The sequence below is a fragment of the Pteropus alecto genome, unplaced genomic scaffold (assembly GCF_000325575.1).
Source record: "Pteropus alecto unplaced genomic scaffold, ASM32557v1 scaffold22, whole genome shotgun sequence".
NCBI lineage: Eukaryota > Metazoa > Chordata > Mammalia > Chiroptera > Pteropodidae > Pteropus > Pteropus alecto.
The window spans coordinates 13,927,211-13,946,400 of NW_006434839.1; the positions used below are offsets into that span (position 1 = coordinate 13,927,211).

Here is a 19,190-nt window from a genome sequence, read left to right on the forward strand (position 1 = left end):
AAAATTGCTTATTCTTTAAAACTTTTGAAAAGAACTTTGAAACAGGCATTAAACTTAAAAAGCACTCTGAGGCCTACCCCAAACAAGACTGTATGTATTTAAAACAAATATTTTTTTATGTCTAAGTGATAATAATTAAATGATAAAATACTTTATTATTATTTTTTATTTTATTTTATTTTTTTATAATTTTTTTTTTCTAGGCGAGGCAACCCTTGGTTGACCTCACAGATTACAAGGACTTTGTCAGCTTACAGTCCCTGATTTTTTTTATTTTTTACACCTACAGCACCTGGTCTTCCTATAAAATACTTTATTATTGAGCTATTTCCATTTTATAATCCTTAATAAAATTTACTTACTTCTATCAGCCCACTAATTAACAATATATTATTTAATATTAGACTTATGTTTTAAAAACATAAATGAATTATAGAGCTGCAGCTTCTCATTTGCTGAATCTAAACTAGGACTGAGAATCTAAAGTTTCTGATCATTTTGGCTTTGATCAGAAAATGATGCCATATCTTTGAAAGCATATCAAATATAGTTGTTTTTAAAGGTAACTTTGTAGTTCTCAATGTAATTCAGCTAATATGAAATGTAAAATAATTATGAGTAAATTGACACTAAAAATTCCCCATAAGCTGTCATAATAAATACAGACATATTATTTCTTAGTGTGGCTAATCTGCTTTTCTGATGATTTGTTCCAATACATGGGCTTCTATTTAAACTTTAAATTATATCAAATCTAAGATCGAAATGGTCGCAAGTATGTGCGGCATAAATTGGATTACAGATCTCCAAAGCAATTACCAATCAGCCTGCAAAAATTCCTATACTTGAATAGTTAATACTCGTGATAACTTAGCCTTGTTTCTGATAGATCAGGGAGAGACACTGATCTACTTTATATCATAAAATAGAAGAGCAAATTGTGAGTTGTTGCTGTGAAATTTCCAGGTGAGTGCATCTTAAAGGAGAGAACACAAGCAGTGGCAAACACAAACTTAATAATTGTCATTGAAAATTGTGCTTGTGTCCTGAGTCTGCAGAGGGCTTCTTGCTCTACCTCCTGTGTCTGGTCTCTGAATTCTTAGCCTGGGAGTACTCAGATGAGCTTCAGGCAGATGAACTCCATTTATAACCCTTAGTTCAGGAGGTGGGATAGTACCATGCAAGATTTGGGAATAGGAGGTAAGGATCTTAGCCATCATCGTGGAGGCAGGGTCCACAGCACGGCTAAGATAGCTAAATAAAGCTATTTCATTGTGGACATCTACTTTGTGAAGGACTATGGATTTATTTTTATAGGAAACAAAACCATAGCTCACAGAGTCTCTTTTTGCTGTGTCTTTAGGTCTTTAGGTCTAACACCGAGGATTACAACAACTGCTCCACAAAGTTGTCTTCAACTGGGAAGGCATGATCAAGACACATTTATACAACTCATTTAATTGAACCAAGCAGATAATTTTTAAAAACCTTCTAAATAGCATGTTTTTTCTCCCAAGGGAGTAATGAGTTATTTCATGTACCCTGCAAGCCATTCAGTTTACTAGCTAGTACTTATATAGACTAAACAGTTCTCTCATATTTTTTTTCCCCTAAAATGTCTTACTTTTTCATGGTCTACAAATTCTTCAATTAATTTTCTTAAGTTTTAGTGATACTTTTATTCATACAACACGTGGTATTAGGATAAACTTTCAGTAGAAGGGACAAAATTATTTTTTAGCCTTTAATTAACTGATAATTATAAACGTATTATTTTTAAGTGTTCAGCTCCAAAGATATGGAGAAGATTTGATGGCAAAATAGTCGAGATGGATACACAGTTCACCATCAGAGCCAGAGAGCTGCAGAACATCTACAAATGCATTATGCTGAAAAATATCTCTCAAGATGAGAGGCTGGACGTACTCTTAACACTTAAACATACTGTGAAGGTATGTTAACTTTCTTTTAGTTCTGGGGTTTCACTATCACTATCAATAAAAAAGTTGAATACTAAAATGAGCAATATGTTTTGTATTAAGTAATTATAAATATGATTAATAAATGTTTAAATAAGAATATTATTTTGTTAATAATTGTTTTGGTATAATTTTGAGGATATGGTTTATGCATTAATATTTAAAAGTTCTCAAACTATATGTTATGACACAAAATAAATGTAAATATAGCTCAATGAATATTCTAAATGCAGAGACAGCCTTATCTTTGTAATGAAGCAAGTATATGCAAATATATAACACGGGCTTAATACTGAGTTCAACAAAACAGCAACTATTGTCTATACATTTTGACACTTCAATGAAAATTTTATTTTCAGCAATTTTAAAGCAGCATCAGTGTAAGTATTTTTATCTTTTTTTCTCATTAATTATTGATTTTCTGTGTTTTAGTTATGCTCTTAATGAAAATGAAGCCAGTGTCACAGGTCAAGTTCCCAAGGAACAAACTCTGAAATATGGGGATTTGTGTGCAGGAAGTTTATTGGAGAGTGCTCTCAGGGCTAACTCTTGTGAGGAAATAAAGGATGGTCAGGTGGAGAAACTAAACTCTGTTCAAGTCTCAACAATGATTTCAGCCAATCTCATAGGGAACTCTGAAACTGGGAAGGCTTTTGAGTTGTCCCGGTTTGAGGCAAGAGGCTGCGAGTTTTTACTCCCACATTGACTGACCATTTACTAGATGTGGGTTGCCCTCGGGAAGATGTGACTTTGGGTGAGGCATCTCTCTTTCAGAAGTCAGTTCTCAGAAAGGAACTCAGGCGAGAGTGTCAGCCAGCAGTGTATCAGGAGTGGGGGAATGAGTACTTCAGGTCTGGACACAGCACACACTACATGTGCTGCTGTTTGGACCCACTGGCTTCATGGTATAAGTTTTGGGAGAAGCTTCTCTGGATTCAGATAGGCCCCCTTTTCCTGGGGAAAATTATAAGAGCAAGGTTGCCGAAATAACTGCAGCGCCTATTGTCATTGTCTTTAAGGCCACACAATACTCCCATTTTAGATTTCCTCAGCTAGCACCTTGACTGATCTAGGTGGCCTATCTGTTGGATAGACCCACACCTTGAGAGGTCTGGACCACAGGTCACCATGCTCTTCTCAGGCTGAGGCTACTAGACTTCGACTTACTGTCAAAAATGGACAAGGGGTATGCCAGGAAATGCCCATTACCTGGGTGCCAGACATACACTACCTTGTCCCCATTGGGTAATAAGAGCCCTACTGCCTTTCAAATATCAAGGTCATTTACCTCTACAAGCACTTTCCTGGCCCCAGGTCATTTGGCCTGAGGAACCCAGGCATTAGTTGTAGTTCAGAGTTTAATAGGACTCTTGCTATGTCCATTGCTAGAAGCACTTTCCCTTCAGGAATTAGGACTCAGAACACAGAGTCACAGGGACAGGAAGCAAAAATTCCCCAGTTAGTAAGTGGAGCCTATTCTCTCCACCCCCACCTTGGTTTTCAGGTAGAGCAGTTTCAGGGGCTTCTACTTAGTCTTCCCCAGCACATTAGATCAAGTTGGGACCTGAGCCAACTACCAGGTATTCCATTCCAATGACATATTCAAGGACCAGGGAAATGAACATTTAGTGGGTCTGTGAACCCAGTGGACACATTGTGAACTGGACCTGGGTCAGGACTCCATTTATTTATTAATTTTGTTTCCATATGCCTTCACTCAGGGTCATGAGCCTTTATATACCCGCATTGATTAGTCCTTTGATTCAAGATGTTCCTGGGAAGAAAGTATGACCTTGAATGAGACAGTTCTTTTAAGTCTGTGGCAGCTATTTTCAGCCAATATGGCTTGCTTCAGCTGAGGACAATCTGGAGAGAGGCTCAGCTGGGAGTTGCCAGTTGCCAATCCTCTCAGCAGCTGGGAGACTGAACTGCTTCAGTTTTGAAGTGGTGGTAATCTGGGCAGCACCTCACAGCATTCACTATAATGGGTATGTTTTCTATATTCCTAATTAAAGAGGAAACCCAAGTATCATTAGTAACATTGGTATCACTCTTATGTTTCATAGCTCTAATTGAAGGCAATATTGGGCATTTATTATTGTCAACAGATAAATGGGCAATTCAGCTACAATAGTTGGCTTCTGAAAAATGCTTTTGAGTTCACTGAATTTACAAGACACTTGCCAGATTCTACCTTCTGTTTATGGCATAAAGAAATAAGTTGTTTCTGAATTATCATGTCTTAACTATTTTAAAGTTTGTATATAGGCAATCGATTGGATAACTACATGGCTAGTCTATTTTGGTCATCAATATGAGCCAAAATGCCAGAGCATATACATGTAGATATCCAAATGATAATCAGTGGTTCACTATAAATAACAATTGAAAAAAATGTGAGCCATATTTAGATCCATCTAGGTAAGCCATGTGATTATAACCTAAGAATTACACCAGTATAACTCTTAACACCTCATGTACGTTCTTTGCTTCCTAATTGTGAAGAACTCCTATCCTGTTGAGAAGAAGCAAGAGGAAGACACAGAAAGTTCTTAAGACACATTAAGCAGTTAAGTAAATGGTTCTTGATGGGATATAAGTCTCCATAGGTCTCACGTTTCAGCCCATCTTGAGAGCAGAGGCATTGAGTGCCGTTGTTCAAAGATATTTGTATAGCGACTAGCTTTGGAAGATAAAGATAGTTAGGAAGAGATGGAGAAGCAGTAGATCCATTGTAGGAAATAAGCATGAGCGCCATAAAGGGAAATAAAAAGACCAGTTGGAAAAAAGAACTGAGTGCAGGTAAGGAATACAGTAGAAATCCTCTTACATAATTAGGACCATTATCTGGTTCATTAAAAAAGCCAAAGAATGGCTCATAAAAGATAAACTGTGTATCTCTTAAACAAAATGTTTAATATATCCACATGTACATTTACTTAAAAATATTTTGTTGGAGAGTTAAGGCCTTCAAGCATGACTCACATTCTGGCTCTGTTCATTTATGGCTGTGCAACCTTAGATAAGGTATTTAATGTTTCTGAAAATCAGTTTCAATTAGTTTGTGAAATTAGTTGCTTTGATGATAAAAATATATGTATGTATATATATGTGTATATATATAAAATACAAAATATAATCTATACATGTCAGTGCTTACAAATAGGGAGCCCTCAGTTAATACCAGGTATTATTTTCATGACAATTATTAATATAGACCAGTGAATCATAAACCTGAGTACGCATTAGAATCATCATCTGGAGAGTTTGAGAGAGAGAGAGAGAGACAGAGATGGAGACAGATACACACACACAGAATATGGGAATAAATGAATAGAAATAATATTTAGGCCTCATTTCAGACCAGTCAAATTAGATCTTCAAGTGTGAGGGCAATGTTAAAATCTTTCAAAATCTCCCCCGGATCCTTCTAATGTGCCTTCAGGGTCAAGGACCACTGATGCGGACTAATGTATTAGCTATTCCAAGTATGTATTAGGAAGTACAGAAGAGCAATATTTTATAGTTCCTGACTTTACCTACTGACTCATTCATTCAAACTATGTTTCTTTTGGTCCTCTCTTGGACAGTTGGGCCAACTTCTATTTTACTACTTATAAATCCTTCTACCTAATCAATTACCTCTTACCTGGGGCTTTCTTGTTCAACCATACTCATTTCTATTACTTTATTAAAATTATTGAGTTATAGAGACATGCAGTCACTACATATAAAATACATATGTACACTTTAGCAAGTATACAGCCAGCAATCATGTGACTACCCTCTGGCTCCAAAGCAGGATATTGCCGGCAATGCCATTGTCTTGGTTTCTCCTCATAATGGCAATTCAGCCTGTCATTCCCAAGAGTAACTACCATATTGACTTTCATGGTGGTCATTTCTTTGATTTTTTTCTTTAGTTTTACTACTTCTGTATACATCTCTAAATAATATGGTTGGTGTTGCTTATTTGGGAGTTGTATTTAAATAGAATGATACTATATGTATTATTTTGTGCCTTGCTTCTTTTGCTCAACATTAATTTGTAAGATTTAAACTTGTTATTGTATAGAGCTGTAGTTCATTCATTTTCTTATATTAAATACTATTCTAGTATATGACTAAGTCATCACTTATTTATGTAGTCAATTTATGGTTATTGGGTCATTTCTAATTTAGGGCAACTGTGAACAATGACTCCACATGCACATTTCTTTAAAGCACTTAAGAGTAGAATCACTGGGTTGAGTATTATGCATATCTTAAATTCTACTAGATAATGTCAACTTTTTTTCCAAATCAGTTGTGCCAATTTATACTGTCAGTGATGATTTCTTCTGGAATCTAGTTTCATTTTCTTTGTGTGATCATTTCAAAAACTAAGTGATTTTTTTAAACTCTATACTGAATATTTTTGTTTTTATAGGAACATGAATGTAAACTGACTCAGGAAATTTTAGAATTGATTGACAGAGAGGTTGACCTTATGATGAGAGGAGTCAAACATTATAACCTTGAAGGACTCAGAAAAAGAATTGCAACACTCTTTTTTCATTACATCAAAACACCTCTGTTTAATCCAGAAGCTGCGAGACACCTTAAGGTACTCTTATTTTTTTTCCTGTATTTCTTTTCTCAAAATTCAAAGACGTGCTATAGTAAATGGAAATATATTCAAATTTTGCTTGAACACTTTACTTGGGGTCCATGTGAAGGACCTCAATTGATGAAATTTCTTTCGAATGATTATTTTTTATGTTGATAAATTTATTTAACTTCTGCATCTATACTTCCAACCTTGAGTTCTTTCCTAATCTCTGAATCGAATTTCCAGTTGAATATTGCACTATGTTGAATGCATCATGATCTCAGACCTTCATGCTTTTGCACGCTCTGTTGCTTCCACCTGGAATGCTGTTCCCTACTTCACTCAGCCAACTTCTGTTCATTTTCTGACTTGATTCACATGTGCCCTCCTTCATGAGGCCTCAGAGAGAGTTCACCTCTGCATCTCTGAGACTCTACATTCACCTTGCTTGTATTCCCTTAGAATACTTATCACATAATTATAATTATCACTGAACAGATCTATGTAGATATCTTGAGAGAGCATCAAACATAACTTGTATTGTAATTAAACTACCTTCTCCAACTCCAACATGTTTAGGCTTCAGTGAGGATTTTGCTCTCTAAAGCCAAGATAAGTGCCTTATTGCCTTCTTACTGTGAAAAACTTTTAAATACTTTTAGTATAAAAGTTTGGAGGGGTGGTTTACTAAAGAATTTTAAATAGTGTTTTATTCTAGTGATTACTTTCAGTTATAATGTATTTAAGAAGCTGATTAAACATCTGTTGCTTTTGTGACAAACAAAAATTTCAATATTTGGTCAAAGCTTTTAGAAAAATAAAAATTGTTTAATTTTTATAGTCTTTCTTTTTTAATGAATTTTTAAAACTTAATTGTATTGCAAGAGAATATTAAACTATAACAAAAGTCCAAAAGAGAAGTTGCCTATTATATTATTTCTTATTCAAATCAAGTTTTCATTTGTTCAGGCTACCTTCTAATCCTCTATAGATTTATTCAGTTTTTATATGTTTGCAGTAATATAATCAAATTTTATATTCTACACGTTCACATAACGTTATACCATTTTATTCACCTTTTAAATTTACCATTGGCAAAATTCACTCTTTTTGGTGAGTTTTGACAAATGCAGAGAGTCATGTAACTAACAGCGCAATCAAGATAAAAAAGTCTTATTATATCTCCAAATTCCCTCATGCTGCTACTTTGTAGTCAACCTTTCCTTTGGCCTCCTAATCTTTGGTAAACACTAATTTTCATTTTCTTTGTATAGTTTTACCTAACCCAGAATGCCATATAAATGGACTCATACTATATGTAGTCTTTTGAGATTGTCTTTCTTCATTTATCATATTGCATTTGAGATTCATCATGTTTCTGAGTGTATCAGTAGCTTGTATTTTTATTGTCTGGAAGTACCAGAGTTTGTTTATCCATTCACAGTTGTAGAACACTGAGTTGTTTAGAGTTTTGGGTTTTTGTGAATAAAGTCACCACAAACATTAGATAATCAGTTTTTGTGTAAATCGATTGTTTTCAGTTAAATACCTATGAAGTAGGATTTTTGAGTCATATGGTAAATGCATATTGACCTTTATGAGATGCTGCCAAACTTTTTCCTCAAACTGGCTGTAGCATATTGCATTCCTATCTGCAATGTCTGAGAGTTCCAGTTGCTCCACATCCTTGTCAGCATTTGGTATTGTCAGGTTTTATTTTAATTTTGGAATTCTAATAGATGTTTAGCAGTATCCCATTATATTTTAATTTCCATCTTCCCAATGACTAATAGGCATCCCTTTATGCACTTTTTTTTGCCATACATATATCCTTTTGGTGAACTGTCTGTACATATCTTTTGCTACCACCCCTGCCTTTTTTTAGTTATTTGGATTATTTATTTTCTCATTTAATTCTGAGAATTCTTTATATATTTCACTTACAAGCCCTATGTAGGATATATAATTTGTAAATATTTCCTCTCAGTTTGCGGGTTGTTTTTTCATTCTCTTAACAATATCAACAGATCAGAAGTTTTTGATTTTGACGAAGTTGAATTTTTGCATTTTGAAAATAGATCATGCTTTTGGTATTTGCTTTGTATTTAAGAAATTTTTTTTGGATGAATTAATATTGTTAAAATGTCCATACTACCCAAACTGACCTACAGATTCAGTGTAATCCCTATCAGAAGTGCAAAGACATTCTTCACAGAAATAGAAAAAATATCCTAAAATATGTATGGAACCACTAAAGATCCTTAGTAGCCAAAGCAATCTCAAGAAAGAACAAAGCCGGAGGCATCATATGTCCTGATTTAAAACTATGTTACACAGCTATAGTAATCAAAACAGTATGGTTTGAGCATAAGAAGAGACACATAGATTAAAGGAACAGAGTAGAGGGCCCAGAAATAAACTTACACACATATGGTCAACTAATATTTGACAAAGGAGTCAAAACGTGTAATGAGGAAATGATAATCTCCTCAACAAATGGAGCTAGGAAAACTGAATAACTAAATGTAAAAAAATGAAATTGGACCCTTATCTCACACCACGTACAAAAACCAATTCAAAATGAATTAACAACTTAAATGCAGGACCTGAAACTGTAAAACTGCTAGAAGAGAAAAAAGCTTTTTGATATTGGTCTTGAAAATGACTTTTTAGTTATGGCATCAAAAGCAAAGGCAACAAAAGCAAAAACAGACAAATAGGATTGCATCAAACTAAAAAGCTTCTGCAAAACAAAAGAATCAATAAAATGAAAGACCACCTACAAAATGAGAGAAAAATATTTTAAAACCATATATCTGGTGAGTTAATATCCCAAAAACATTATAAGGAACTCTTACAACTCAATAGCAAAATAATTTTAACCCTGTTTAAAAATGGGCAAAGGATATGAATAGACATTTTCCCAAAGAATAGACAAATGGCCAACATGTACATGAAAAAGTGCTCAACATCACTAATCATCAGGTAAATGAAAATCAAAACTACGATAACACTTCACAAATATTTGGCTATTACCAAAAAGATAAGTGGTTGGCAAGGTTGTGGAGAAAAGGGAAGTCTTATGCACTGTTGGTGGACATGTAAATTAATACGGCCATTATGGAGATCCCTCAAAAATTAAAAATAGAACTACCATATGATACCGAGTTTCAAATTTTGAAAATTGCTCATTGATCAAACACCATAATCCAAACCTATTGTTTAGATGAATGAATGAGAAGAACGCTTAGTTTAGTGGGCTTTTATTTATATGTTAATCTAGCTATTGCCTATGAGAATAATTAGCACTAAAAGCCTAAATTCTTCTTAAATATAAGTGCCGAAGTACTTGGAGAGTTTTCTTACTGTTTTGCAGCTCAAAGTCTTTACTTACTAATTTTTTTTTCAGTCGATTAATTTTCTAAATGATATCACTATATCTAAGTGTTGATGAATAATATAGATTTTTAATATTTTGGCAGGGTAAGTGAATACTGCTTGAAATTTAAATTTTATATGGAATAGGAAGTTAAAGGAAAAATATGACTTTAAAAATTAACCAACTTTTTATCTCATTCTAAGATAAGTTAGCCCTAGGTACTTACGTTAGTTAGTATTTAGCTGGGCATTTGTACTTTTCTCTCTCAGTTATATATAGGTGTGTGTGTGTGCACACACATGTGTGTATGTGTATATATATATATATATAATATAAATATGTATATTTTTATCTGTATATATTTTATATACATATAATTTTAAAAAACTATTTAGGTCCCTCAAGACCCACTGAAGTTTTATAAGAAGATTTACTTTTGCTACAGTTGCCAGCTCTACTTGCCTTCTACAGAGTTTGCTATATCGTCTACCTCACACCGCATAGTCCAGTGTCGTAACTGCATTAGCCTTGACAATGAGACTCGACAACGAGAATCATTTTTGAAGTACAAATCTTTACTTCGACGGCTCTACTATTCAGAAGCTAATTATGAAGACGATTCGAAAATTGCTTTCCTGATGCAGGTATGATCAATAAGGATAGCCAATCATTGACGAAATTTGTCCACTGATTTTACAGAAAAGATTTCTGTTTTCCCACTCAGACCTTTTAAAATAATGGATCCCCCGCTGCACCCACATTCTTATACTTTGTAAAACTTACCCTTCTGGCAATTCTAAGTTTATACATACAGACCTCTTTTTTTTTAGTTTCAAGTATATAGTACATTAGTTAGACATTTATATAGTTTATAAAATGATCCCCCTGATTGCTCTTTCTCTCCTCTGGCTCTCCACCTAGCCATTACATTAATGCTGACTGCATTCCCTATGCTGTGTTCCTCATCCCCGTGACCATCTACCAACTACTAATTTGTACTTCTTTCACCCTTCACCCCATTCTCCCAACCCCCCAAACTCCCCTCTCCTCTGGCCGTCACCAGATTGTCTTCTGTATTTGTGAGTCAGTTTTCTTTTTATTCCTTAGTTCTGCATATAAGTGAAATCATACGGTATTTATTTTTCTCTGTCTGACTTATTTCACTCAGCATAATAACCTCTAGGTCCATCTATGTCATTACGAATGGAAGGATTTCATTTTTTTTAATGACTGAGTAATATTCTGTTGTATATATGAACCATAACTTCTTATCCAATCATCTTTTGATAGGCATTTAGATTGCTTCTATATCTTGGTTATTATAAATTGTGCTGCAATGAACATAGGGATGCATATATCTTTACAAATTATTGTTTTGGTTTTCTTTGGATAAATACCCAGAAGTGCAATTGCTGGGTCAAAAGGTATATCCATTTTTAATTTTTTGAGGAACCTCCAGACTGTTTTCCATAGTGGCTGTACTAATTTGCAATCCCATCAACAATGTATGAGGGTTCCCTTTTCTCCACATCCTCACCAACACTTGTTCTATGATTTATTGTTGATAGCCAGTCTGACATATGTGAGGTGATATCTCATTGCATTTCTCTAATGACTAGTGACCTTGAGCATATTTTCATATGTCTTTTGGCTATCTGTATTTCCTCTTTGGAGAAATATCTATTCAGGTCTTCTGCCCATTTTTTAATTGGATTGTTTGTTTTTTTTTGTTGTTGAGTTTATATAGAGACCTCTTGAAAGGTTATATACAGACAACTTTAAAAGTTGTTTCAAGAGTTTTAGCTAATATAGCTTAAATAAAAAGTTTTTAAACAGTTATTTTATTTCCTCTTCCCTCTTTATTTTTACGACAAAAAAGTATTTTTAATAACATTAAGTGAATTGCTTTTTTAAAATTAAATCTCAATTTCTTCATTTATAAAATGGGAATAAAATGACATACAGTAACCCTGAGGATAAGATGATGGTTACCAATACATTTTGAAAGTTACTTAATACCATATAAATGTAAAGTAAAATCAGCAAACTAGAAGAAACATATAGAGTTTACTCAGGATCAAAGATATAGTCATGACTGTGAGACTGATAACATAGTTTGGACTGAATGAATAGAGATTTGGTGAAAAATGAGGAGCTATATGCCCCTGAAAACCTCATGAGTAGTGTTTCTTTTTTAAAAATATACTCAGTATAATTTAATTATTTCCTTAAGTAGTATATAAAGAACTTCTATGTTTAGAAGAAAACATTATTTTTTAAACTTGTTTTGACATGCAGCTGCAAGATATTCAGTACCTGACGGAGAACATCTGGTCATCCCAGTCGGTGCTCAGTGCGTGGAAGGACCTCAATGACCTCGTCATGGTGAGGTGGGATAAGGCCTTGGAGTGGTCCCCTTGGAACTGCATTCTTCTTACCAAAGATGAAGGCGCTGCTCATCTCAGGCTAACAAGTATTGAAGAGGTAAGAAAGTTGAATTTTTGGGGGGAAATTAATCATTGGAATTATTAGAATAACTTGATTGCCTTTTAATACATCTCATGTATAATTTAAATATTCTCATTGAATTGAGAAAGAGAGAACTCATGGATAACAGTAATAAAATACATGGATGGTATCTGTGGCAGAGATTAAAATTAGAAGGAAGCGAAGGCACATAAAAGGCAAGGATAAGAGATCCGGAAGTCTGTACAAGTACTTAACACAATACTACTCTCCCTTGATGATAGCAAATTCAAGCATAATAGGTTCTACAGGAAGTTCCACAGGGCAGGGATATTGTTTAGCTTATTTGTGTCTTTATCTCTAATATCTCTAATGGTACCTGTCACAGACTAGGAGTTTAATAAATATTTGTTGAATGAATAAATAAATATTACTAACATATCGGTTTTATGGAATCTAAAATCCGTCCTTTGATTAATTATCATGAGTCTGTTTAAAAGCACACTGAATTCTCAAGTAAATTTTGTTCATAATTTCGTGCTCTAAGTGGCAATCGTACTGATGGGATATAGTTTTGAGGCTTCATTTTTCATTTACTTCCAACTAACTAGAATGGGGAAAGCACTGTAAAAATTAAATACTTTTTAATTTCAGTAACTTGCAAGATGTGATCTGTAAAACATTCTGATGAACAGAAGTGAGTGGTCCCTGATGAATTCCCAGAGAGCTTAATTTACATTAGTAGCCCAGTCTCCCTACTGCTGATACTGATTCTCTGCCTTCTGCTGATTACATTGCTGTATTTAATTCCATGTAAGACATAAGCTAAGAGAAAATAAATGAATTCAAATGTAACAGTCATTCTGAATAGTGCTATTCCCTGCCTGTGCTTTTATTGGGGAGAGAAAAGGTGTAAAGTGGAGAAACTGGTTAAATTTTTAGCTTTTTTGAAAAATCTTCCAATAGAAGCCAAGCTAAGAAAAATTTCACTTTAGGTATTGAAAAGAACAGCAGCAAGAAATTGAAACTGTGTTAAATATTGTATTTAGCAAACTAAGCTGCCTCATAAATATTTAATCACTGGAGGCATAGCTAATACTAGCAATATCATTTCATCTAGCACCCATAGTGGAATTGGAGTTCATTCCCAAAGCTGATATTCCACTGCTTCTTCAATTAATCCCTACAACTCCCTTTGTGCATTTAATCAAATTACTGCAATACCTAATTAAATGTTCTATTCACATTCAGAATGCTGAGCTTATTGAATTTCTGTAAATAGAGCCAAGGTTCTCAAACAGACAAACTCAAAACAACATTGCCTTCTCTATGGTTTTGGGTTGGTGTAATCTTTAAAGGTATTAATATTCAGCCTGGTGTAATCTCTTAAGTATTAATATTCAGCCTAAAGAATAGTTTATGTCTTACAGGAAGTTAAAGCATTTCCAGACTTTCCTTAATAAACAGATATTTGTTTTTTCAGTAAGTAAAAAAATACTCAAAAGTTAAAATAAGGTTGACTGCCTGCAATCACGGCACAAGTTATCAGAAAAGCATGGAAAAAACTTCCGTTTTCTGAACTGTAAATGAGGCAGATCAGTTTCTCATAGTGTGCATGCACATTGGCCAGAATAGGAACAATAGTGAACTTACAGTCGAGAGGCCTGACCCAGTGGTTTCTCATTCCTGTCACCAACAATCTGAATGACAGTAAGGCCTGCCCTCTTTGCTTCGTAAATTTTTATAAAGGTTAGCTAAAAACATGAAATCAGTATGGAGGATAGGAGCAGCCCTGACTTTGAATTCTGGCTCTATCACTTATGAGCTGGGAGAAGCTGGGCAGGTTTGTTAGTGTCTCGGTGCTCTGGTTTTTTCATCTATAAAAAGAGGGTAATAGGTGTTGGCCGTCTTTTTATATTATATTATTCTTTAAGAGTCGCTTATCATTCCTTTAATTATACATACCATAATATACTTATCTCATCTCTAAGGATTACATTTTGGCTCTGTAGAGGTACTTTGAAAACCTATAAAGTCATGTACATGTACAATTGAATATTGCATAACAGAAAATGTTAATTTTTCTTGAGTAAATATGGGCTAAGAAGTGATGGAACAAAGTTAGTTTAATGCAGAAGGTGAGTCTTTTGGCCTGGAAAATTTGTCTGTGCAGAGGAAACTCTAAAATAAGCCCAGGATAGTCCTACCTACCACTTTCTGCAAGAATATCTTACCTTTTGGCTCTTGTCCTCCAGGGCTTTCTTTACCTTTGATTTGACACTATAGAGGGATCACACTTAGTGACGGAAAGTCTTACTCTCAGAAAATAAATTTTAGGAGAACCTATAGGTAGTATTTATGATTTGGTTGAAAAGAAGAGTCAATTAATATTAATAAAGAGAATAGGTGGCATTTATTAATTCAACCAGAATTTACTTTGGAATGTGCTAGATACTGTGCTAAGGGCTTAGAGAAAAACAATTCTTTATTGTTTGAGTTATTCCATTCGAGTTCAGCTGCCAATAATAGACTAAGCGGTTTATAATGACTTAATCAAATATGGGATTAGTTTTCTTATAGAACAAGAAGTGCAGAGGTTGGCTTTGTGGGACTAGTTTGGTGTCTCTCCAGTGGTCTCACAAACCCAAGCACTCTAATTTTCCCCTTAGCCATATTTAACTTTTAGCTTTTGTCTCTCGCTTGAGGACTCTTAAGATAGCTCCTTCATTGTCTGCACTGTGTCCACCTCCCAGGTATGTCAAAAGCCTAAAGGTGCTTGACAGGCGACTCTTTCCACACCTGAAGTGCTTTCCTTTAAATGCTGTCCAGTAACGTCCACTACATATGTGTTTGTATAATGGCCAGAAACTTGTTACATGGACACCCCCAGCTAGCATAAAGACTAGAAAAGCTGCGCATATCACAAAACACAAAATCAGACCTCTAAATGTAAATGGAAGAAAGAATGCACATTGGGTTGGCAGATAGTCATCTGCCACTCTCATTAGAAAACAGACTGTCTTATAGCAATATGGTATTGCCACATGACAGAAAGGTCACAATGCTGTTAAAGCTGTGGACAGATAAGCCTAATAATTTATTACAAACAAGCAAAAATGGAGAGGCAGAAAGACTTGATATGATAATGTTGTTTTCTCTTAGAAGCTATAAGACAAACAGTGCAGTGGCTCATAAGGTGATCTGAGGCAGTTAAAAGGGTGACCAAATGACGGCCAGAGGGGAGGGAGGGTTGCAGGGCTGGGAGAATGGGGTGAAGAGTTAAAGAAGTACAAATTAGTAATTGATAGACGGTCACGGGGATGGGGAGCACGGCACGGGGAACGCAGTCGGTGGGAACGTGATGGGCTGGGTGGAGCCAGGGGAGACAAGGAGCAATCGGGGATCATTTTATAAACTATATAAATGTCTAACCAGTGTACTGTTACTAATAATAAGGTAATTTTTTTAAAAAAAAAGGGTGACTAAAGAGAAGTTTACATTGTCACAATACCAGCATGATCTTTATTTTGAACTCGAAAGAAGGACCAATTTTAGAAAAAAAAAATCAAGTTGGTATTTGGATCAGCGTTGAAATAGGCTCAAAGAGAGAACCAACTTTACACAAGTGCATTCATTCAAAAATATTAAATATTTACATTATGGTGCCGAGAGACACATTTATGAAATAGACCCATTTTGAGCCTTCAGATTTCCTTTACCATGGAAGAGACTCTCAAGAAGATAGTGAAATTCAAGGCAGAATGAACTAAATATTACAATTAAAATACATAAAAGTATGTGCAAGTACAGGGGAAGGAGGGGTTGTTTGGACTCAGAAGTCAGAAGGAGAATTGGAAAGGCTTGTAGGTGAAGTGTCATAGGAGCTGAGCCCCGAAAGATGATAGACAAAGTGGGAAACAATGTATTCTGGGCAGAAAGAGCTGATAAGCAAAGGCACTGAGGCATGAAAGTGTTTTTACTTGGCAAAATATATTTGTGACATTTAATAGAATTTGACTTTTTTTTTTCTTTTCAGGGATATGAACCCTTGTTTATTCACAAGATCAAACACAAACATATCCTGGCTAAGAACTATTTTTCTCAAATCCCACTGCTGGCTTCATTTATGCTTGATGATGATGAAATAGATGAGATCAGAAAGAAATATCACACAGAAACAACACCTAAGATAATAGAATCCCAGAGTCCTTTTCCTTAGAGGACCTGGGAGTATTTGTTTGATGATCGGCATTTTTGTCCACTGCTAATAGAGTAATACAGAGGTCACACAATATGGAAATAGAATTTTATCTTTTTATTGATTTTAATTGTTTTTCATAGTGTTGGAAGTTGTGTGAAGAGAAAACATTCCTGTATACATGCTTTATTGTTATACAATTAATGTTAAATTGAAATATAATTTTGTTACTAAAATTAATAAAGAGAACATTTTACGTATTTTCACATTAATTTTTTTTAATTTTAGGTGCATTATAGTTAAAACGAACAGATAAACACAAGCTAAGCTTAGCTTTCAACCCATGAAATTTTTTTTAGATAAAATGTAGTTATAGAAGAAAAGTCAGTGTATGGGTAGGAGGAAACAGAATTATCTTTCTTGAAAATCTTTACAGGTAGAATAAAAGACACTATGTTTTAATATAGGGATCTGAATTTTCACTTTTTATTTTCTACTTTCACCTTCCATCCTTTTCAAAATCTCAAAAGAACTGAAACTGTTTATATACAAACAAGCAAAAGATACATTCCATGCTGGAATGTAAACAGGGGAACTATCTTTTATCTCATGGGAGAAAAACTTCTAGTGAGGCAATGAAGGAAATTCTGTAGGAAGAATAAACTTGATCAAGTAAACTATGACAATCCTTTTCTATAATAAACCTTGACCACTTGCTTGTCAGAGACCTACAATGATGAACACGAGTGCATGAGTCAGTCTTAACAGAAAAGTAGATGGCACACTCAAAATTCAAGGAGAGTTTGTCTACGAAGGAACCTATTATAAAGTGTGGGCAGTGTGTAGGGAAAACTACAGGAATAGTAAGAACCCAGATAAGGTGTCTCTACCCCTAGTCTTGAATGAACCTGGCGAGGGAGAGTTCTGAAAACCTAGAAAGAGAGTATAAAGAAGATAACTGAGAGGTCGATAACCAGCTTTCAAGGGAACAGCCAGTCCTAGGTGATCTCATGAACTAGAGAAATAAATAGTCTGATCTCACACTTCCTTCCTCCAGTCTCCTGCTTGTGTTTCCTGTTGGCAGAAACCCCTGCCCCCTAGTCGTGAAAAAAAAGAAGAAATAGAAGTCTGTTGATAATTCAGGACAAAGATCAGAGTAGATAAGGGGAAGAGTGGATCTAGATAGCTAAATAGAAGATACCCAGCTAGAGAGAAAGAATAGAAAGTGAAGATCTGTAATTCAAGTAGATTTATAATTCAAGAAGATCTATAATTCACACACATGCAACATAATTATATATGTGTGTGTATTTAAGGCTAACAGCAAGGAAGTACATATAAGAGAAAAACAAGATTCAGAATATTGCAGTGCATAAATTTAAATAGGTTAAAATTCTCTTGTTAAGGATAATGATTCTCATGTCAAAAGAGTAAGCTATATGCTGTCTACCAGCTACATACCCCAAATAAAATGACATAAAAAGTTTAAAAATAAAACTGTATCAGTCATATGAAACAGACAACAAAAAATTGGTGGCAATAATATCAAGGATGAATTTGGGAAGAAAAATAGCAGAGTAACAGAAATTATCTTGATAAATTATAATTCACAATAAAAATGAAAAATTAATCTGTTAGGTACAAAAGTAGGTTTAAAAAAATCAGTTGAGAATTTTCTGTAGGCTTCTCATGTTTCTGCAGATCTTTTGATCAGATGCACTAGACTTTTTTGAGACTCGTTTTTAAGGATGTTTGTATAGCAAGCAGTCTGGGAAGATAGAGATAGTGTTTACAGTCCACTATAAAAGATTCAGAGTCTCTAAGCCCAAGATTCCTATCTTGTACTGTAACTCACTGTGTGTGTATGTGTCACCTGGACTTTATGTCACCCTGAGGGAATTAGGGTGATATGCTGATATTCTGGCTGCTGCTATTTCTGTGAACAATAAATTGTGCTTCATCTCTGATCCAGGAGTCTCATGTCTGAAATTATTGCAGATTAACTTGTTAGCTTGCAATCAGGGTAGTAACTCAAACCCTTCAAGGTTCTCAACACATATAACCTTCTAAATGAAAAATTTATTTAAGAGGTAGAAAATGCTGTTTTCCCTTCTCTTTCCAGGAACACTGGGTAATTGCTTGCAATTCTCCACCCTCTTCAAGTAAGGCAGGATATTATAAGATGCTTTGCCCAATGTCACTTTTGAGCGTCGAAGGAACGAATAATTCTAATTCTATAGATATTCTTCTAAGGAATAGAAAAGGAGTGCATATTCCCCAACTCATGAGGCCAGCATACCCTTGGTATCAAAAGTTGACAAGGATAGTACAAGAAAGAAAATGATAGGCCATTTTCACCATGAATATAGATGCAAAAGCCCTCAGCAAATATTAGCAAACCAAGTAAAAGCATATATTAAAAGATAAAACGACATGGCTTTTGCTGGATATTCTTCATTTGCGTCTTCCGCTCTATCTTCTACCCTTCCCTTCTCTCTGCTTTGTGCCCTTGGAGGCTGATCTTTATCCACTGCATCAGTGAGTTCATAGTGTCCCCTCGTTGCATTTGGTCATTAG

General features: G+C 34.7%; 1 protein-coding gene across 4 annotated transcripts in view; it reads left to right on the forward strand.

The window, feature by feature from the left end:
• Positions 1-18,580, forward strand: part of IQUB (IQ motif and ubiquitin domain containing) — a 54,439-nt gene extending 35,859 nt beyond the window's left edge. For all 4 annotated transcript variants that reach the window (XM_015588269.2, XM_006910561.3, XM_015588271.2 and 1 more), the window contains exons 9-13: positions 1,782-1,952; positions 6,409-6,585; positions 10,345-10,593; positions 12,248-12,433; positions 16,452-18,580. In XM_015588269.2, coding sequence (XP_015443755.1) covers positions 1,782-1,952; positions 6,409-6,585; positions 10,345-10,593; positions 12,248-12,433; positions 16,452-16,634 — 966 coding nt within the window. In that variant the 3' untranslated portion in view covers positions 16,635-18,580. The remainder of the gene's footprint in view (positions 1-1,781; positions 1,953-6,408; positions 6,586-10,344; positions 10,594-12,247; positions 12,434-16,451) is intronic.
• The last annotated feature ends 610 nt before the right edge of the window (positions 18,581-19,190 follow it).